This window comes from Leucopleurus acutus (assembly GCF_964270905.1).
Source record: "Leucopleurus acutus genome assembly, chromosome: 13".
NCBI lineage: Eukaryota > Metazoa > Chordata > Mammalia > Artiodactyla > Delphinidae > Leucopleurus > Leucopleurus acutus.
The window spans coordinates 60,646,777-60,669,885 of NC_139155.1; the positions used below are offsets into that span (position 1 = coordinate 60,646,777).

Here is a 23,109-nt window from a genome sequence, read left to right on the forward strand (position 1 = left end):
GCACGGGCAGACCTGGGCTCGGAGGCCTCTCCTGGGAGTGAAGACCCCAGGGTGAGCCCCAGGTGCACGCTTGCCCTCGGTGGGGGGCTGCCCAGGAGGCCCTGCTGCCAGCCAAGAGCAGAACTGGCCCGGGGGTGTGCGCAGATTTCAAAGAAATTACCCAACTAGTTAAAAGACATATTTTAATCTAGTTTTCCCGTTTTATACTAAAATCATTAATACAGATCACAAATTGCATTTATTCGCAGATATCTAGAAAACAGTCAAAAGTGTATCTATCTCTCTGTATAGATCTTAGTAATAAATTTTATTTGAACAAGAGAACTTGTGCACAAGAGTTGAACAGCATGATTACAGACTGCGGCCCTCCCCAGGGGAGGCACAGGTATGTACAGTATGTGAGACAAAGTTGCACCTCAGAGCTGATCATGATCAAGTCAAAAACGCCTGACATACAGTATACGTGCTAATAAATTTCCTTCAGGTCATGACCAGCATGAAAAAAAATCAGGACACAGATACTCAGCAAAGGCTCTGTAAATGTGCACAGCAATATGCTGCATTTAAGAGTTAAAATCAGACTCTACTTAGTGTTAGCATCAAGCCCTCAGGAGAAATCCAAAAAATATCTCCTTTCCCGTTCACACACTTGGGGCTGGACTGGGCAGCTGGCCGCAGACCCCACGAGGGCCTTGCCCGTGTGGACACAGCGAGGGTTAATACTGGAGGTCTCTTCCCCATCCCGGCTCGCGGCCGCCTTCTGGCTGCACTTCCACCTCTCAGTCATTAAATTAAACGAGCAGAAAGCAACGCAGGCCTCTGGGAGTCCCATCCCTTCCACAAGGAGAATGCTAGGCCAATTCAAGTTTCGTTCAGTCAGGAAGACAGAAGGATTTAAGGCTTCGGTGACGATTATAATCCTCTGAGAAATTATTTTCCCTTCAAGTCAAGATAATAATGTTTACTGTACTTTCTCTTGACTCTGAAAATCCCTGGTATCGGTGTAGGTAACTTGCACTTGCAATCAAGTCTGCAAGGGAGGAAGGTCCCCCACAGCTGTCCCAGGCCACGTGTGGTCACGAGCCAAACCTCAGCTCCCCAGAAGTGGGGAGACCCCGGTCCACGCCGTCTAGTAGGTGGAGGAGGCCGTGCTCATGGCATCTTCAGAGATCTTGGTGCTGGCCGGGTGGATGCTCGCAAAGTACTTGACGTCACTGTCATGGTCCATCTGAAGAGCCATGATGGTCTGCTCCACGGCCTCCTGGTGACAGCTGGCAGAGGTTAGGAAATACTCTGGAAACAGGAAGAGCAAATCACAAATGAAATTAGCTTTGTTGGATTATAAACAGTAACCCAAATTGATCTGTGTTCTATGAAAAAAATCCCCAAATGTAGGAGAATTAGAAGATTTATCTTGTTTTCTTGTTTTGTTTTTTTTTTTTTTTTCTGTGTTGGGTCTTCGTTGCTGTGCACGGGCTCTCTCTAGTTGCAGTGAGCGGGGGCTACTCTTCATTGCGGTGCATGGGCTTCTCACTGCGGTGGCTTCTCTTGCTGCAGAGTACGGGCACTAGGCGCACGGGCTTCAGTAATTGTGGCACGTGGGCTCCGTAGTTGTGGCTCGCGGGGTCTAGAGTGCAGGCTCAGTAGCTATGGCGCACGGGCTTAGCTGCTCTGCAGCATGTGGGATCTTCCCGGCCCAGGGCTTGAACCCGTGTCCCCTGCACTGGCAGGTGGATTCTTAACCACTGTGCCACCAGCGAAGCCCCTATCTTGTTTTAATAACAGTCTAAATCTCATGATGTTTAATGGCAGCAATGTTAGTAAATATGTTAAAACTTGTACTTGTTACAGCTATTACTTAGCTCAGTAAAAGGAAAAACATTTCCAAGTACAAACCACACACACAAAACCAGAGTCCTTCCTCTCTGTCTGTTCAATATGATAAATTCCAAAGGAGAAAAAAGAAGCAACGTTAATTTGCCCATATTCTTTGAAGTCTATTACAAACTCCTTTCTGTGCTTTGTTCGTGAATTCACGCATTCAAATGATATTTATTAGGCATTTCTGGGGAATTACAATAAGTAAAACAACCTGAATCTTAAGGTGCTCATAATTTGCAGCAAAGCAAACGCTAAGGGGCACGTCTTCCGCCTAATGAATGGAACGCAGGAGGAAACTCAAACACGCCTCCCACCCCAATGGCAGCGACAGACGTTCACGTGGGGCGAACCAAAGGCAGTATTCATCACACAGTCCTCACTGAACTTCCAAATGTTCAAACTACTAAGTTTTAAATTATAAAGAAAAATTCATCTAGAACAGAACAGTGAAAATTCAACATCGCTCTCCTCACCCCTTAATCGTCTTTGTGTCCTTTCTCGACACAAACCACCACTAACAAGTCGCAGCACATTCTCGGACCAGACTATTCCTCTGACCCCAACCCTTCCGCTCGGGCGCCCACCTGCCCCGTGTCCCCACCACCTACCCTGCTCCTCGCGGGTCGCCCGCCTACCTTTTTCTAGCAGAGTTTGTCGCAGCGTCTTCGCGAGGAGCACGCGGACATTCGGAACCCTGTCGTTTGCCAAGGTGAGCAGGTGTGGCATCAGATGCACAGCGAACTGGTCCATGGGCAGGCATTCATCTTCAATGACGGTCTGGGGACAGAAAGACCTGCTTCAATCTGCCGGCTCAGTCGACCAGGCCGTAAGTAATACCAGCTCGCAAAACCTTTTAGAAACAACTTAAGTGCCTCAGGTTTCAGTTATAGCTTTTAAAAACAATATTCCAGGCAGTCAGGAGCTCAAAACAAAATGATACAGTTAAGTCCCCGCAGAGACGCACAGCTGTGACCTGCCCCACGGGGGCCTGGCATCACAGTCATGTTCACAGCCGCAGACCCGCAAGCTCCGTGGACCAGGACGATGGCCAGGGCAGCATCGCTTTTGGGAGCTCGGGGGACGGAGCGGGGAAGGGTGAGCCAGATGGCGAAGCTCTGCCCTCAAGGATGAGAGCGAGGGTGTGGAGGGGGGCAAGGGGCCCAAGGAGACAGGCAGCCGGTGTGGCCGCACTCACCTGGCAGACAAAGACGAAGGCCTGCCGCCCGGACCACCGGGGACAGCGGCCGAAGCTCTCCACCAGCTCGCGGATGAGGTCCACCCCGAAGGTGGGCGGCGCGGCCCGGTGCAGCTTCCGCACCATCTCGCCAACCTAGGGGGGCACGCACTGGTGAGCCACACCTCTGCCCGGTGTTCTCACCAAATGTGTGCTGGGCTAAGGCTGTAAGAACTTGAACACGTACCAACTTGTAGGAAATCCAACGAACAGAAGAAACTTTATCTGCGCACAGATTCAGGGCAATGGGGCGTAGATAGTCATAAATGTCTCTGGGGCTGTATAACTCTAGAAGTAAGATCAGCTGTCTACAAAGTGAATTATAAAAATACAATTACAACTCAACAATAAACACGACAAATGAAAATAGGTTGCTCATCTGAAGCGTGAGTCACCAAGGTCGTGTCTGTGAGAGGAACACATGCAGAGACCAGCAATTGGCCTGGATGCTGTGTGTCTGGATCTGCATCTAAACAACACACACATTCAGGACACAAACACTGTGGAACTGTATCCACGGCGGCGGACACAGAGCAAAGCACGTCCCGGCTGGCTCCATGGGGACACGGGACACGGTCCCGCGGGGACTGCTGAGGACCTGCTGGGAAACTCCCGTCCACACAGCAGCCGTCTAGTGAGAAGGTGCCAGCAGCCTCAGGCAGCCTCCTGTGTACCAGTCAGGCTCCGGGCAGCTTCTCAGGGAGGCTCCGGGACCAGGGGTGGGGGACACGGGGAGGCCCCTCCTGCGCCTACTCCCACCAAGTCACCGAGAACCGGGGACCAGGGCGTCCCCCAGCGGCCTGAGTGGAGGCAACGACACCCTCCCAGGAGGACCGCAGACACGCTGAGACTCCCACCTCCCGGGCTGTGTGTCTGTGGCGGGTTACGTGTGCCACTGGCAGGAGGCGGACGACACAGACAACCAGCGCAGCGATGAGCCGCCCCGCCCGAGGGCACGCGGATCCCCCGGGAGGCGCCCCGCAGACCCCCTCCCAGCCTGGGGCGCACAGGGAGGCCTCGCTCTCAAGGAGCAAAAGCCTCCTGTGGCCGGTGGAGGGTCAGCGAAGCCTGTCCGCGCCCCCGCCCGGGCAAGGCCAGGCTGCAGCCGGAGACGGGATAGGAAAAGCCCGTTCCCGGCGTGGGGCCGCAGAGCCTCGGAGCCAAGCGCAAGTCTCGTCCTGCTGCGGAGGCGCGGGAAGCACTGCCCTGACCGAGCACGGGTGCAGGGCAGAGACACGAGCCCCGGGGCGAGTGGAGGCTCTGGGGAGCCCAGCACACAGGCCTCCCCAAGACCGAGGCCGAACCAAGGGGCAGAGGGCCTCCCCTCGCCCAGCACCCGGCGGCCTCCACCACGGGGCAACCGCAGCCCAGGGCTGGGAGGGTGGAGGGGCACAAGGAAGGAGGGGCACGTGCACGGGGGTGGTGGGGGGCAGAGGAGTAAAGGGATGCCGAAGCGCAGGGCCGGAGGAGAGCGGGGAACGCGGCGGCGAAGAGCCGAAGGGATACAGCGGCGGAGGGATACAGGGGCAGAGGGTGCGCAGAGCACGGGTCGAGGAGGCCCCCAGCCCCAGCTCCAGCTCCCATCATCAGCAAAAGACAGCGGCAGCCCACGGCTGGACGAAATGAAGGGCATCGAAGGTCATATGGAGACACCACCACCCAACCCAGCACCTGCTGCCTGGACGGGCTCTGCCGTCCACACCAGCTGCAGAGGAGGCCAGGCAAACAGAACTCAGGGCAGTTATCCTGTCACGCACCGAAAGAAACTCAGCCCTAAACTCCGTACCCAGCAAAGATACCTTTTGAAAATACAGGTGAGGTCCAGAATCCAGAATATTTAATAAAGAACTCTTACAATTCAGCAACCCAATTTAAGACAAACAGCCCGATTAAAAAATATGCAATGGACTTGAATAGACATTTCTCCAGAGAATATATACAAATGGCCAACAGCACATGAAATGGTGCTAAACATCACTAAACATTAAAGAAATGCACATCAAGACCAAAGTGAGACGCTACTTTACACCCACTGTAATACTGCCTGCAATTAGAAAGAAAAAAAAGGAAAACAGCAAGAGCCAGGGAGGATGTGGGGAAATGGGAGCCCTCATCCACTGCTGGTGGGAATGTAACACGCTGCAGCCATTGTGCACACGGTCATGCAGCTCCTCAACAAGTTAAACGCAGAATTACTGGATGACCCAGCAAATCCACCTCACAAACCTTGTATCAGTACGTCGATGCTCACAGCAGCACTACTCACATCAGCCGGAGGGCAGAAACCACCCAGATGAGTGGCTTAAAAGGTGGTATGTTCACATCAGAGTATTATTCACGGCTGCCACGTGGATGGACCCCGACAACACTGTGCTGAGTGAGGGAGCCGTGCACAGAGGCCGGGGGTTATGCGGCACGTCTGGAGCAAACGCTCAGCAAAGCAAACACGCACGGAGACAGCGGACTGATGTCTGCGGGGCCGCTGCTTATGGGCGTGGGGTGTCCTTTTGGGAGGACGAAACGTTCTACAACTAGATGGGGGGACACTGCACCAGCAGCAAAAGTGGTTATGTGTATTTTACTACAATTAAAAAAAAGTGACGGTGACATGGTCTTATAAAAAAAAGCTGAGAAAATTCACTGCCAGCAAGACCTGTGTTACAGGAACACTGTGTTAAACACAGTGTTAAAGGAACAGGATACCAGGCAGAAACTTGGACCCACACAAAGTGATGAAGAAATCCAGGAAAGGTAAAGATGAAGCAACACACCCCCCCCAAAACAGTCTGATCAAGTATGAGAACTTACTCAGCCAGTTCAGCTCGAAAGCGCCAATTTCTACTATTGTCTGTCACCAGAAACTCCTGAAGTTGATAAAGGTATTCTCTTCTTTTGTCAATATGAAGAAGCTGAAGAGACAAACAAAAATATTCACCAGGACATGGCAGAGACATTATTTCCTTTACCACACTGCTTAAAAGAACCTCTAAATCACATGGTTAGTGCTTCTGAAGGAGAACAGATGTAGTAGGTACGTTTGTTTTAAAAATTGGTATTAAGTCCATTTTCCCTGATAATCCTGTTTATCTTCAAGAGTCATTCTCCCCTTTTGAAATATTTGCTTCTTGAGCCAGTGAGTGGCCTCTACCGTCCACTCTCCCCAGGCAAAGCTTTACCAGAACACTCCTGTGACATCCTTGTTGTCACACACCCTCTGAAGACAGGGATTATGCTCCTACTCATAGTGTGAGCCCAGTGGACAGCACTGTGATGCCACACTGTAGGTGCTCAATAAATATCTGAGTGAAAAAAATAAGTTTACCCCAATAACCGTTCTATAAATATTTAAGAGTAGGTTTATAGTTAACAAGGGGGAAAACCCTAAAAGTTGATATAAACAGAAGCAAATAAATTTAACTGTACATCAAACAGATAAGAGTCACACAGAAAAAGTCTAAGTTTAAACTCAGTATTCTGACCATATATCTTCATGGAACATGTTCCAATGACAGAAAGTGCTGAAGGAAATCTTGACCATTACCTGGTTAATTTGATGTTGGAATAGTTCTAAAACGTCGAATTGAGCAAATGACTAAATAATTTAACATTTTTGAAAACAAGAGTTTTTACCACAATAGAAAAGAAAAAAAATGTGAAAAAAGGAGACGAAGTGGTACTGGACTGGAAGATGCAATATGAACTAAATAATTTTTTAAACCCCCCAAACCAAAAAACCCCCTCCTAGCTCCTGTCCCCTGAAAAAGCCTAAAAGAAATGACGTCCGGGAGCAATGAGCACATCTAGTTCCTGATCTTGGCTTCTAAATCCCAGCTCTCCACCAGAAAAGACCTGGGCTCCTCGGGGAGATCCTGACTCCCAGCTGGAGAGAAAGGAGAAGGCAGGCCTGAGAGTAAGACGTGCCTGGCAGTGAGGGGGCCGATCGAAAGGACACAGGAGTGGCTTTAAGGGGCTCTTATTCGCCAGATTTGACGGTCAAAACAAATGACAGGAGGAGCTTCAAGACGGCGAAAGAGTAAGACGCGGAGCTCACCTTCCTCCCCACAGATACACCAGAAATCCATCTACATGTAGAACACCTCCTACAGAACACCTACTGAACGCTGGCAGAAGACCTCAGACCTCCCAAAAGGCAAGAAACTCCCCACGTACCTGGGTAGGGCAAAAGAAAAAAGAAAAAACAGAGACAAAAGAATAGGGACGGGACCTGCACCAGTGGGAGGGAGCCGTGAAGGAGGAAAGGTTTCCACACTAGAAGCCCCTTCGCGGGCGGAGACTGCGGGTGGCAGAGCCACGGAGGAGAGCGCAGCAACAGGGGTGCAGAGGGCAAAGCGGAGAGATTCCCGCACAGAGGACCGGGGCCGACCAGCACTCACCAGCCCGAGAGGCTTGTCTGCTCACCTGCTAGGGCGGGCGAAGCTGGGAGCCGAGGCGCGGGCTTCGGAGGTCAGATCCCATGGAGAGGACTGGGGTTGGCTGCGTGAACACAGCCTAAAGGGAGCTAGTGCGCCACGGCTAGCCGGGAGGGAGTCCGGGGAAAAGTCTGGAGATGCCAAAGAGGCAAGAGACTTTTTCTTCCCTCTTTGTTTCCTGGTGCGCGAGGAGAGGGGATTAAGAACGCTGCTTAAAGGAGCTCGAGACGGGCGCGAGCCACGGCTATTAGCACGGACCCCAGAGACGGGCATGAGACGCTAAGGCTGCTGCTGCCGCCACCAAGAAGCCTGTGTGCGAGCACAGGTCACTATCCACACCCCCCTTCCGGGGAGCCTGTGCAGCCCGCCACTGCCAGGGTCCCGGGATCCAGGGACAACTTCCCCGGGAGAATGCACGGCATGCCTTAGGCTGGTGCAATGTCATGCTGGATTCTGTCGCCACCACAGGCTCGCCCCGCATTCCGTACCCCTCCCTCCCCCCGGCCTGAGTGAGCCAGAGCCCCCAAATTAGCTGCTCATTTAACCCCGTCCTGTCTGAGCAAAGAACAGACGCCCTCCAGCAACCTACACGCAGAGGCGGGGCCAAATCCAAAGCTGAGCCCCTGTGAGCTGTGCGAACAAAGAAGAGAAAGGGAAATCTCTCCCGGCAGCCTCAGAAGCAGCGGATTAAAGCTCCACAATCAACTTGATGTACCTGCATCTATGGAATACACGAATAGACAACGCATCATCCCAAAATGAGGAGGTGGGCTTTGAGAGCAAGATTTATGATTTTTTCCCCTTTTCCTCTTTTTGTGAGTGTGTATGTGTATGCTTCTGTGTGAGATTCTGTCTGTATAGCTTTGCTTCCACCATTTGTCCTAATTACTTAAAAAAATTTTTTTTCTTATTTTTTATTTTAATCACTTTATCTTCTTCCTTCCTTCCTCTCTCTCTTTCTCACTCTCCCTCCCTCCCCCCTCTCTCTCCTTCTTTCTTTCTTTCCCCCTTTTATTCTGAGCCGTGTGGAGGACAGGCTCTTAGTGCTCCAGCCAGGCGTCAGTACTGTGCCTCTGAGGTGGGAGAGCCAAGTTCAGGACACTTGTCCACAAGAGACCTCCCAGCTCCACGTAATATCAAATGGCGAAAATCTCCCAGAGATCTCCATCTCAACGCCAAGACCCAGCTCCACCCAACGACCAGCAAGTTACAGTGCTGGACACCCAATGCCAAACAACTAGCAAGACAGGAACACAACCCCACCCATTAGCACAGAGGCTGCCTAAAATCATAACAAGGCCACAGACACCCCAAAACAAACCAAAGACATGGACCTCCGGCCCACCAGAAAGACAAGATCCAGCCTCATCCACCGGAACACAGGCACTAGTCCCCCTCCACCAGGAAGGCTACACAACCCACTGACCCAACCTTAGCCACTGGGGACAGACACCAAAAACAACGGTAACTACTAACCTGCAGCCTGCAAAAAGGAGACCCCAAACACAGTAAGTTAAGCAAAGTGAGAAGACAGAAAAACACACAGCAGATGAAGGAGCAAGGCAAAAACCCACCAGACCTAACAAATGAAGAGGAAATAGGCAGTCTACCTGAAAAAGAATTCAGAATAATGATAGTAAAGATGATCCAAAATCTTGGAAATAGAATAGACTAAATGCAAGAAACATTTAACAAGGACCTAGAAGAACTAAAGAGCAAACAAACAGAGATGAACAACACAATAAATGAAATAAAAATACTCTAGAAGGGATCAATAGCAGAATAACTGAGGCAGAAGAACGCATAAGTGACCTGGAAGATAAAATAGTGGAAATAACTACTGCAGAGCAGAATAAAGAAAAAAGAATGAAAAGAATTGAGGACAGCCTCAGAGACCTCTGGGACAACATTGAAGACACCAACATTCGAATTCTAGGGGTCCCAGAAGAAGAAGAGAAGAAGAAAGGGACTGAGAAAATATTTGAGAAGATTATAGTTGAAAAATTCCCTAATATGGGAAAGGAAATAGTTAATCAAGTCCAGGAAACACAGAGAGTCCCATACAGGATAAATCCAAGGAGAAACACACCAAGACACATATTAATCAAACTATCAAAAATTAAATACAAAGAACAAATATTAAAAGCAGCAAGGGAAAAACAACAAATAACACACAAGGGAATCCCCATGAGGTTAACAGCTGATCTTTCAGCAGAAACTCTGCAAGCCAGAAGGGAGTGGCAGGACATATTTAAAGTGTTGAAGGAGAAAAACCTGCAACCAAGATTACTCTACCCAGCAAGGATCTCATTCAGATTTGACGGAGAAATTAAAAGCTTTATAGACAAGCAAAAGCTAAGAGAATTCAGCATCACCAAACCAGCTCTACAACAAATGCTAAAGGAACTTCTCTAGGCAGGAAACAAAAGAGAAGGAAAAGACATACAATAATAAAACCAAAACAATTAAGAAAATGGTAATAGGAACATACATATAGATAACTACCTTAAATGTAAATGGATTAAATGCTCCAAACAAAAGACACAAGCTCACTGAATGGATACAAAAACAAGACCCATATATATGCTGTCTACAAGAGACCCACTTCAGACCTACGGACACATGCAGACTGAAAGTGAGGGGATGGAAAAAGATATTCCATGCAAATGGAAATCAAAGGAAAGCTGGAGTAGCAATTCTCGTATCAGGCAAAATAGACTTTAAAACAAAGACTATTATTACAAGAGACAAAGAAGGACACTACCTAATGATCAAGGGATCAATCCAAGAAGAAGATATAACAATTGTAAATATTTATGCACCCAACATCGGAGCACCTCAATACATAAGGCAAATACTAATAGCCATAAAAGGGGAAATTGACAGTAACACAATCAAAGTAGGGGACTTTAACACCCCACTTTCACCAATGGACAGATAATCCAAAATGAAAATACATAAGGAAACACAAGCTTTAAATGATACATTAAACAAGATGGACTTAATTAATATTTATAGGACATTCCATCCAAAAACAACAGAATACACATTCTTCTCAAGTGCTCATGGAACATTCTCCAGGATAGATCGTATCTTGGGTCACAAATCAAGCCTTGGTAAATTTAAGAAAATTGAAATCGTATCAAGTATATTTTCCAACTGCAATGCTATGAGACTAGATATCAATTACAGGAAAAAATCTGTAAGAAATACAAACACATAGGGGCTAAACAACACACTACTTAATAACCAAGAGATCACTGAAGAAATCAAAGAGGAAATCAAAAAATACCTAGAAACAGGGCTTCCCTGGTGGCGCAGTGGTTGAGAGTCCGCCTGCCGATGCAGGGGACACGGGTTCGTGCCCCGGTCTGGGAAGATCCCACATGCCACGGAATGGCTAGGCCCATGAGCCATGGCCACTGAGCCTGCGCGTACGGAGCCTGTGCTCTGCAAAGGGAGAGGCCCGTGTATAGCAAAAAAAAAAAAAACCAAAAAAAACCAAAACCTAGAAACAAATGACAATGAAAACACAATGACCCAAAACCTATGGGATGCAGCAAAAGCAGTTCTAAGAGGGAAGTTTATAGCTATACAAGCCTACCTTAAGAAACAAGAAACATCTCAAATAAACAACCTAACGTTACACCTAAAGCAATTAGAAAAAGAACAAAAAAACCCCAAAGTTAGCAGAAGGAAAGAAATCATAAAGATCAGATCCGAAGTAAATGAAAAAGAAATGAAGGAAAGGATAGCGAAGATCAGTAAAAGTAAAAGCTGGTTGAGAAGATAAACAAAATTGATAAACCATTAGCCAGACTCATCAAGAAAAAAAGGGAGAGGACTCAAATCAATAGAATTAGAAATGAAAAAGGAGAAATAACAACTGACACTGCAGAAATACAAAGGATCATGAGAGATTACTACAAGCAACTCTATGCCAATAAAATGGACAACCTGGAAGAAATGGACAAATTCTTAGAAATGCACAACTTTCCGAGACTGAACCTGGAAGAAATAGAAAATATGAACAGACCAATCAAAAGCACTGAAATTGAAACTGTGATTAAAAATCTTCCAACAAACGAAAGCCCAGGACCAGATGGCTTCACAGGCAAATTCTATCAAACATTTAGAGAAGAGCTAACACCTATCCTTCTCAAACTCTTCCAAAATACAGCAGAAGGAGGAACACTCCCAAACTCATTCTACGAGGCCACCATCACCCTGACACCAAAACCAGACAAAGATGTCATAAAGAAAGATAACTACAGGCCAATATCACTGATGAACGTAGATGCAAAAATCCTCAACAAAATACAAGCAAACAGAATCCAACAGCACATTTAAAGAATCATACACCATGATCAAGTGGGGTTTATTCTAGGAATGCAAGGATTCTTCAATATACGCAAATCAATCAATGTGATACACCATATTAACAAACTGAAGGAGAAAAACCATATGATCATCTCAATAGATGCAGAGAAAGCTTTCGACAAAATTCAACACCGATTTATAATAAAAACCCCCCAGAAAGTAGGCATAGAGGGAACTTTCCTCAACATAATAAAGGCCATATATGACAAACCAACAGCCAACTTCATCCTCAATGGTGAAAAACTGAAACCATTTCCACTAAGATCAGGAACAAGACAAGGTTGCCCACTCTCACCACTATTATTCAACATAGTTTTGGAAGTTTTAGCCACAGCAAGCAGAGAAGAAAAAGAAATAAAAGGAATCCAAATTAGAAAAGAAGAAGTAAAGCTGTCACTGTTTGCAGATGACATGATACTATACATAGAGAATCCTAAAGATGCTACCAGAAAACTACTAGGGCTAATCAATGAATTTGGTAGAGCAGCAGGATACAAAATTAATGCACAGAAATCTCTTGCATTCCTATACACTAACAACGAAAAATCTGAAAGAGAAATTAAGGAAACACTCCCATTTACCACTGCAACAAAAAGAATAAAATACCTAGGAATAAACCTACCTAAGGTGACAAAAGACCTGTATGCAGAAAACTATAAGACACTGATGAAAGAAATTAAAGATGATACAAATAGATGGAGAGATATACCATGTTCTTGGACTGGAAGAATCAACATTGTGAAAATGACTCTACTACCCAAAGCAATCTACAGATTCAATGCAATCCCTATCAAACTACCACTGGCATTTTTCACAGAACTAGAAAAAAAAATTTCACAATTGGTATGGAAACACAAAAGACTCCGAATAGCCAACACAATCTTGAGAAAGAAAAACAGAGCTCGAGGAATCAGGCTTGCTGACTTCAGACTATACTACAAAGCTACAGTAATCAAGACAGTATGGTACTGGCACAAAAACAAAAATATAGATCAATGGAACAGGATAGAAAGCCCAGAGATAAACCCACGCACATATGGTCACCTTGTCTTTGATAAAGGAGGCAAGAATATACAGTGGAGAAAAGACAGCCTCTACAGTAAGTGGTTCTGGGAAAACTGGACAGCTACATGTAAAAGAATGAAATTAGAACACTCCCTAACACCATACACAAAAATAAACTCAAAATGGATTAAAGACCTAAATGTAAGGCCAGACACCATCAAACTCTTAGAGGAAAACATAGGCAGAACACTCTAGGACATAAATCACAGCAAGATCCTTTTTGACCCACCTCCTAGAGAAATGGAAATAAAAACAAAAATAAACAAATGGGACCTAATGAAACGTCAAAGCTTTGGCACAGCAAAGGAAACCATAAACAAGGCGAAAAGACAACCCTCAGAATGGGAGAAAATATTTGCAAATGAAGCAACTGACAAAGGATTAATCTCCAAAACATACAAGCAACTCATGCAGCTCAATATCAAAAAAACAAACAACCCAATCCAAAAATGGGCAGAAGATCTAAACAGACATTTCTCCAGAGAAGATATACAGATTGCCAACAAACACATGAAAGAATGCTCAACATCATTAACCACTAGAGAAATGCAAATCAAAACTACAATGAGATATCATCTCACACCAGTCAGAATGGCCACCATCAAAAAATCTACAAACAATAAATGCTGGAGAGGATGTGGAGAAAAGGGAACCCTTTTGCACTGTTGGTGGGAATGTAAATTGATACAGCCACTATGGAGAACAGTATGGAGGTTCCTTAAAAAACTAAAAGTAGAACTACCATACGACCCAGCAATCCCACTACTGGGCATATACCCTGAGAAAACCATAATTCAAAAAGAGTCATGTGTCAAAATGTTCATTGCAGCTCTTTTTACAATAGCCAGGAGATGGAAGCAACCTAAGTGTCCAGCAACAGATGAATGGATACAGAAGATGTGGCACATATGTACAATGGACTATTACTCAGCCATAAAAAGAAACGAAACTGAGTTATGTGTAGTGAGGTGGATGGACCCAGAGATTGTCATACAGAGTGAAGTAAGTCAGAAAGAGAAAAACAAATACCGTATGCTAACATATATATATGGAATCTAAAAAAAAAAAAAAAAAAAGATCAGAAGAACCCAGGGGCAAGACGGGAATAAAGATGCAGACCTACTAGAGAATGGACTTGAGGATACGGAGAGGGGGAAGGGTAAGCTGTGACAAAGTGAGAGAGAGGCATGGACATATATACACTACCAAACGTAAAACAGATAGTGGGAAGCAGCCGCATAGCACAGGGAGATCAGCTGGGTGCTTTGTGACCACCTAGAGGGGTGGGATAGGGAGGGTGGGAGGGAGGGAGATGCAAGAGGGAAGAGATATGGGGACATATGTATATGTATAACTGATTCGCTTTGTTATAAAGCAGAAACTAACACACCATTGTAAAGCAATTATACTCCAATAAAGATGCTGAAAAACAAACAAAAAACCCGGACAGAAATAGATTACATTACATGGAAGGAATAAAAAAGTAATTCTAGAGTCCACACTGATATTAAAAAATACTTGCAAAAAGGCAGAGGAAGAGAAGGGAAAGGTTATCTTTACAGGAGATACTAAAGTAAACACAGAAGGAATTACAAAGAACAGAAAATTAGTATTTTACAACTCACACAGTAACAAGTGATTCAGGCAAGAATCAGGTACAGATGCAGAAATGCAAAAGCACTGTGTGAAGGACTCAGGGAAAGAGCTGTTCAGAGTTTGAAAGAATCGCCCACCGAGGAGTCAATAACCTCGATGGAAAAGTGAGCTGACTCACGGCCACGGGACCGGACTCAGCATCACCAGGGACCCAAGAGCCAACATCGTGTTACCCCTGACGCAACCCATTCAGAAAAACACCCAGGGACCTAGGTAGAGAGGCAATACTCTTGGCAGACAACACCTGTTTAACCTGAATCTAACTGTGTGACAGCGCTCAGGCAAGTTCAAATTGGGGGGCATTCTCCAAAACCACTGGCTTGGCCCCCTCAAAAAGGTCCATGACATTACAGGTGAAAACTGTCAGGGAAACTGTCCTAGATTTAAGACGGCTAAAGAGACATGATATTTAAATTCTATGTGCAATTCCCCACTGGATTCTGAGTTGAGGGAACATTATTGGGACAATTAGAGCAATTTCAATTATGATACTTCTGCACCTCAAACTTTACGACTGCAATAGTTCTCCAGGTTTAAACAATTTGTAAAGTCAGCGCTGCTCCTGTCAGAGACCAGAGATCCACATCAGAGGGGTGAGGACACACCACAGAAGGCTTAATGTCCATGTAATTTCCTACATGTTAGTTCAGTAATTATGAGAAAAAAGGTACAAATGTTTGTAACCATGATCTAATGTCATTTAAAAATGAAATTTAGCGTAATTTTTAAATTAAACACTGAAGTGACACTAGCAAAATTGATCAGAAGGGGACTATTTTTTAACCACATGGTACCATCAAAGTCATGGCTACATTTGTTACATAGAACATACAGAAACCTATCTTGATGGCAGCATAAAGTCAAAACTTTAACTCTACAGTAGAATTTTAGTGTGTTTTTATAAAAAAAAACTTAAAAATTACCTTCAGAAAATCATGCAAGTGTTTAAGGACACCTATCCTGACTTCATCGAGGTCTTTTAAAAATCCATTAAAAATTGGAACCAGATCTGCAGCTGTCAACTGATCTCCAAGGATGACTGCAAGTTCGTGGATGGAGAAGGCTAAGGTCCTTCGAACTTTCCACTGCAGGAATAAAGACAACTGCGTGAGTAAGCTGATCACAAAGTCTTGGTACTTTAACTTTTGCACAATGTATGAAGGTTAATTTATTATATCTGAATGTTATTAATCTCAAGTTAAATCAGAATAAAATAGTAATAATAGATACCAAGTTTTAAATGCCTACTTTCTATCAAAAACTGGCAGAAAAATGCAAAATCCCTGCACAGTATATGTTATCCCCCTTTCACTTAGGAAGGAAAAAAGTGCTTGGAGATCACTGGTGGTGAAGCCTGTGCAGCTCTCGGAGCACTGGATGCCCAATTTCCTGGCGTCCCACATGGATCGAAGGCTGGCTGGTGTGCCTCTCCCTGCACTGGCCCTCCCGACTCTGCACAGACTACCCTGGATTAAAAACAACCACAAAACTCGTTTTAAAGAACTGGCAATTAAAGAGATACAAGATTGGGAAAATCTCTTGCAGGCAGCCCTGGAAAAGAACACCAGAACAGAAATGAGCTCCATTTACAGGAGACTTTATTTGTCATAAAAAGCTTTTTCTTCATGTGGCCTTAATTTAAAAAAGTTTACTTTCTTATTTAGTTTAAAACTTTACCTGCTGAGAAGCTGTTTAGAACAAAGGCTTTATCCCCGCCCCCTAACACAAGAACCTGTTCTTGAGATAATATGCTGTACCCATGTTCAATGTATCAAATGGGAGAAGGCAGGATGTTTGGATAAGCCCTACCCATCCAGAGCCGTCCCCGTCACCAGCAGCTCCGAGACTCCACAGAATAAAGGTGGAAAGCCGCTCACACAGAGGGTGAAACACTCGTTGGTCGTTGGCCATGTGTCCCACGCCCAGTTCCACCCCTGAGGGCTGAGCAGGGATCAGCTTCTCCAGAGGTCGGAGGAGGGACTTAAACTATGTTCCCAAGGGGACTCTTGACTTCCAACTTGCCAAGTCAACTGAGACACTGAGGGATAACCATTCACAACTCAGTATAAATTAGTCTCAGCAGATGCCTTCGAATAACTGAGAGATGAAGGTCGCTGAAGGAAAAGGGACTTGGGTGTATAGAAGACAGACCCAAGGGTGGGGGGGTGAAGTCGGCAAAGCCTGGGAAAACAGCCACAAAGAGCCACAAACAACCAAGGGTCAATGTTTCCCATTTCTTGTTTCTCAAACGGGTGGTGGTGGTGAGCACATGTGTGTACAAACGGGCACGCACACACCCATCAACCTTCTCCCACCCACACTGTGCTGCCCGCTGGGCCCAGATCTTGGCAGCCCTAACACGACTGCAGTTCTGCTAAAGTTGAAAAATACCAGGGAGGAAGCATTTATAACACTGTTTCTGGGGTAAAATGAAACCCTATATTCTCAAGAATTAATCTGCACGTAAACTTTAGACAACAGCACCTTTGAGTTAGGAACCTCAGCAGGTCAAACGGGAAGCTAATTCTAGCACTTCAGACAAAAAAGAAGAGAGGCTGCTCAGGTGGAGGGAGGAGCCTGGACCCACGGGGGAGTGCTCTGGTGTCACTGGCAAGCTCTCTGCACGCGAGGGAGCGTGGACAGGGGCCCCGCACCTGCATGTCGGAGGCCAGCGTCTCGTAGGTCTCGCGCAGGCAGTGCCAGTTCTGCCGGCCCAGCGTCAGTGCCACGCCCGGCAGGCTGTACGCGCAGTGCTTGGCGATCTCCGTGTCCACTGTCTGCGCCCGGGAGGGGTCGGTCATGGAGAGATACTGATCCAGCAGGGCCTGGGGCACAACGTCCTAACCAAGAGAGAGTGCAGACTTTGTAAATTAGGCACACTTGCACCTCATATAGTAGTGAAAAGCCAATCTCCAAGTTTCAGGTTTCCAGTAACTGAAAAGAGATAAGAAAACACGCTAAGGGAGATACATGTATAAATGAATAAAAGCAGCTTCAAGGGGGAAAACAACAAACAAGATCTTAAAACAGAAAACAGCTTAGAGGATGATGAGAGCTGCTTACTAAATTTAAGAGATACATTAAGAATAAGATCGGCGCCTTTCAGTGCTGGCAGAGATTACAGCGTCTGGGGTAACCTACCGAATGAGGCTAACCTAGTGGATGAGGCTAACCTAGCAGATGAGGCTCAGCAGGCCCTCTTCTGCACTGGCACCAACAAGGGTCTTAAAACGACAACAACAACCGCCTTTAGATGGAAATTTAGCAATTACCTACAGAAACTTAAAGTGTACATACCTCTAGCCACTGTATAAATGCGAGGACAAGAAGAACATATCTACGATCTTGCTTATGTATGCGAAATATAGCTTTGGAAGGAGCTACAAAATAAAGATAAAACTGGCTGCTTTAGGGGAAAAGCAAAGTGGGTGCTGGAGGAGAAAAGCTAAGAAGGAAGCTGAATTCTGAACTTTGTAAAGATATTATCTATTTTTAAAAAATAAAATGGAAATTCATTAAAGGAATGAGACAATCTGTATGCACTAGCTTGAAAAAGCATGTTTTAAATCACTAAGAATACCAACTCCATTTTTAATAAATAGAACAAACAAAAACAAAGGACTCGCCCCCTCTGACCTAGGCAATCTACTTATAACAATGCACAGACAGTCCCAGGAGCAAAGCACAGGCATGATCACGATGAACATGGCTTTACTTGTAGTATCACAGCACATCTACACCTGGACGCCCGTCCCAGCCCTGCTCACGCGGGGCCGCGTGGGTGCTGTGCTGGGGGGGCGGCGGGGGGGCAGTCTGTGCTCCTGTGCAAAGAGCTCCAAGACACGACTCTTTAAAAAAGAAAAGAAAAAAGAAAGACAGGTGTCACCACATCCCAACGACCCCACATGTAAAGCCTCTGATTCGAGTCACCCTGCCAGCCGACAGCGCTTTACAGAGGCTCTGGGCCGTACTCCCACGTTCTCCTCTCTGAAGTCAAGTTCTACCTTACAATCCTTGGCAACTCAGGCATGAAGACCCAGGCGTGATGGCCTGGCTCTATGTGTCTTTGAAAGAGAAAGGTGCACGCCGATGCGCGGGCGCGTCCGCCTAGGCGCGCTGAGGAAATACAGGAGGACCCATGGTCGTGGTCACCCTGGAGGGGAAGGGGTCACAGGTGTGAGAAGAGGAAGATTTCTGCTTATATTTTACTCGACCGCTTGAATTTTCTTATCAGAAGTATGATATATCAGCCCTCATTTTCAAAACATTATCAGAAGGGCCAAATTTGGTGAGAGATGGGTTTAAAAGTGGACTTAACAACACCCACACAAAGTAAAGAGTTTTGGGTCACCTACCTGCACTTTAGCTCTCCTTTCCTCATCGGGGCTAAAACCACCACTGGTGCCCGAGTCTGAATCATCATGAATATAGCGAAGGGCGGACTCCATATTCTGTTGGGAGAGAACGGTCACTTGAAGAACTGTCCTGTCTGTGAGTTCCCTTCATTTAAACCATCTTACTAAGTTACTCACCTTTCAAGGCCACCAAAAGATAAGAATACGTACAAATTCTTCATACTTTTAAACATTTATAATCAGACCTAAGACCTCATAAGAATTCCCCTGCCTTAAATCAAACTTTCAGAATAGGTTGCTAAAGGTATGAAAATAAATTCCAGAACAAATGTAATTAAAAAGTAAATTTAGAAGTAATTTTGAAAAGGTCCCAATATCTAAAATTAGCTATTAATAAAACAGTATTTAGAGGTTGCTTTAGGCAACTGTTGTATGCTATGTCATATACAGTTTTTTTTCTACTATTTCTATTCCTGGCTATTTCTATTCTCACAAATATATTGGGCTGGCCCAAAAATTCATTTGGAGTTGTCATGCGATGTTACAGGAAAACCCAAACCACCTTTCTGGCCGACCCAATACTTTTTTAACAGCCCCCGCCAACCCCAAATGAAAACAAAACACCTTCTAAAACTCAGATGAAGTACTAAAATCTCCGATGACGCTCAGTGGTCAGGGCTGCATTCTGAAGCCCCGGTTTGACGCAAGATTTCTAGCTATACTGGGTGTCACCTAACAGAAAACAAGCCAGGAATCCACCAGGGCCCTGGGACCCCCGTGCCCCCATGCGTATGAGGCCCCCCTCCCTGAGCTCAGCGTCCAGGCCGCTCTGACCCGAGACCACCTGCCTCTGGCCACAAGCATGTGTTCCTTCTCCCGCCGACACACACAAGGGATGAGAACTACTGACACCGCGTGGTGCTGGCTTGGTGGGGGGTCGGGGGGTTCGGGAAGGACGGTGCAGGACACAGGCAGGCGGGCTGGTCACAGTACCCACCCGCACACTCCAGGGTCCAGATAATCCCGCAACACGGCCTCAAGTCCCGATCTTCCGCTCAGAATACTGTGCTGCTCGCTGCAGTGAAATGGTCCCATCAGAAACAAAGCACCCCTCCAAAAAGAAAAGGGAAGAGTTAATTACTCTTGATAAAGGGCTTTGTCTCCAGTAAGATTATTTCACTGCAGTGAGCCACACCCACACTGAAGCTGCGGAGTGGTCATGTAGACAGTCCCGGGCTGACTATTAACTCCAAGCTCTGGACATGACACTCATGTCACAGAGACGGGACGTGGTGACGACGACTTTTACTTTATGCAGAAGGGAGACGGAGAAAACCAGCGACAGACAGGACGTGGTAACTGGGCCTTGACGAGCACCACGGCCGCCCCGCGAACGGCACCAGGGCCACCCAGCTCACTGTGCACGCCCTGCGGAGCCCTCACCTCGACGGTCTCGCTCGTCAAAGGCCCGGTGGTGCCGTGGTCAAGTCTGCAGCCAAGGAGCTCATCCTGCGGGGCCCTCCGGGCAGCCTCGCTGGCCTCGTCGCAGGTGTCCAGGCTGGAGGCGCGCAGGGCGGCGGCCAGCACGTCCACCTGCGCTGTGGGTGGAAGGACAGGCCTGTGAGCGTGGGGCCGCGGGTGCCCGGGCTCTCCCTGCGCAGGGTTATGGGATCAATGAGACGCAGTGCTTTTGGGACACTGCCATCGAAAAGCTGGAAAAAACCTCTACTGTGGTCAATCATTAGTTCTCTGAGGGAAGAAGTAGAAAGCTAATATGCTTTCATGAGATTAAAAACGTTTACCCACTACTGTACATTATTCTGCGTTAGTATGAAAAGAGAGATGCTATCTAGTCAATTTCAGGGTCAGTGAACTATGTTTTGGGAACGCATGAGCGGGACTGGCGAGGCTTACTTACTAAGCTATCTTAGCAGGAGAGCAGTCACACAGACCCTGCCAACATAAAACAAGGGGAATTACAAAGATTTCTGTGGCTGTTACATTTAAACATCTCATATCTCATTCTGGTTTATTTTACTTTTCTCTAATTCTTTTTGAAAGTGAAATGAGTGACTTGTCCGAAACCCAGGGATCCCAAACAAGCCCTGCCTCGCTCGCAGGAAACCAAAACGGCAGATAACCAAGCAGCAGCCCTGACGTGTGGCAAACGGCATCGCCTACGTTTTGAGTGACATCTTCTTTATGAAAGTCATTCAAAGTGAAGTTAAAGCATTCTTCCTTCCCCCCAACATAAATGAGGAATTTAGCAAAAAGAAACTGTGTAGCATTACTTCAAGTAACAATCCGCCTGGATGCTCAAAATATAGGAATTTATAAAGTTTACCTGCAAGTTTATTTAGTACAAAGATTAGAAAGTGTGCTCCCACTCTACTTAAAGATTATTAAAAAGCAATCAGTATTTTATTAAGATAACCTATTACTATGCTATAGCATTTATAAAATTCTAAAGTATACAAGGTACCCAGCAAGAGAGACACAAGAAACATACAGGATGATGACCTAACTGAATAGATTGAACTGAAGGTGTCTAATCATGAAAAGTTACTCCCGGAAAGCATCCTCATTCTTTTGGGGATTTCAGCTGCAATTTGTACTAATCTAATCCTTTACTCACTTCAGCTCCCCTTTTAGAATCCTCCAAATTTCCACAATGAAATCACAACAGAACTAAAGGAGGCTGACGGCCTGGAACATGCTTTTTGCCCCCGTAGACGCAGGCGGGGGGCGTGAGGGTGGGCTCCCTCATGCATCGCGACCTGTTCCTGGGAAGCCTTTCACAGAACACGCCTCACACAGGCCACCAACCTGAGTAAACGACAGCCTCCTCCTTGTCTATGTTATTCTGTACCTTTAGGTTTGTATGTTCACAAAAGTTTCAGTGAGTCACACTGAGGTTACCTCCTTCAAAAGACTGGTACAGAGGTCATGAGGACGACCTCATGCCCACTCACGGAGAGTCCGTGGCCCCGGAGAACCCAGGCTTGCCTGAGACTCAGCGGATGGCTCACCACGACCAGTGGAAGGAAACTGAAGCACAGGCCTTCACCACGTCTGCGTTTTCCTCACGATGCGGGCGGAAACCCCAGGATCAGAGCCCACGCGGTCCCTGGTGACTTGCGCTCAGAATCGGAGACAGCCTGGAACCTGGAATTTCCTGCCCCCGCTGAAGCGCTGGTCTGGCTGAGTTCACCCTTTCCATCTCTGACTCTCGCACACTGTCCTGGAGGTTAGTCACAAGTTCCTAACAATTTCTTGCTTACAATCAATGGACAATATGATTTTTCGGACCACAACTGCCCAGTGGACCCAGTTACTCCACTGGCCCTAACGAAACTGGAGAGAGCTCTGTACTTGCTGGCCTGGCCAGCTTCCCCTCTGCAGTCTGTGAACTGGCCACGGCCAATCAAACTGGCACCGGTCACTATTCAGCCGTGGCTCAATCCTGAATCAGCCTGGTGATGCCACACGCCAGGGAGTTTGGAAAAGGGGCTCTCTTTCACCTTCTTCCCATTTTACTACCTCCCTTTCTGTCCTTCCACATAGGATCTACTTCTGTTCCACAGCTGAGAAAGGGCCTTCTTTTTCTGACAGGAACATCTCATTCTAGTTCCTGGAAACACTTAAGTTTTTTGATTAGAGACCCACAAAGAAAAAAAAAATTAATCTATCAATGCTTCAAAGAAGGTAAGAGTTAAATTGGTAAGACTGTGAAGCAAAGGCTGCCTTAGAGGGAAAAAAAAACCCAACGCTTGCTCTTGTTTCCCATGACATTCCCACCAAACAGCATGGAAAAGAACGAGGGACCCAGTGGCTCGTGAAAGCAGAAACTCGACTCTGAGGGTCCACCTCACCCTGACGTTCCCCTGCCCCCAGTCAAGAATACACACACGCAACATAACCAGTTGAGTCCCTGGCCAGAACTCAGTTTCCAATTTGGGGTTAATTCTGCCTTTCAAACAGGTAGACATTCTCTGACAGACTGCTCACAACCACAGATTAGAAAAGAAAAAGCACTCACAGTTAAGGTACACCCTTCAAAAACCCAGAACACCTTCTAATAGTATGAAAAGTCAGAAATAGTTACTAC

General features: G+C 46.4%; 1 protein-coding gene across 2 annotated transcripts in view; it reads right to left on the reverse strand.

Moving 5' to 3' along the window:
• Window positions 1–290: 290 nt before the first annotated feature.
• The window catches only part of PPP4R1 (protein phosphatase 4 regulatory subunit 1), a 60,705-nt gene continuing 37,886 nt past the window's right edge, over window positions 291–23,109 (reverse strand). For both annotated transcript variants that reach the window (XM_082853448.1, XM_082853447.1), the window contains exons 12-20: window positions 20,445–20,599; window positions 19,002–19,097; window positions 17,301–17,486; window positions 15,570–15,731; window positions 5,924–6,024; window positions 3,303–3,423; window positions 3,077–3,211; window positions 2,517–2,658; window positions 291–1,293 (exon numbers count right to left, since the gene is read on the reverse strand). In XM_082853448.1, coding sequence (XP_082709574.1) covers window positions 1,130–1,293; window positions 2,517–2,658; window positions 3,077–3,211; window positions 3,303–3,423; window positions 5,924–6,024; window positions 15,570–15,731; window positions 17,301–17,486; window positions 19,002–19,097; window positions 20,445–20,599 — 1,262 coding nt within the window. In that variant the 3' untranslated portion in view covers window positions 291–1,129. The remainder of the gene's footprint in view (window positions 1,294–2,516; window positions 2,659–3,076; window positions 3,212–3,302; window positions 3,424–5,923; window positions 6,025–15,569; window positions 15,732–17,300; window positions 17,487–19,001; window positions 19,098–20,444; window positions 20,600–23,109) is intronic.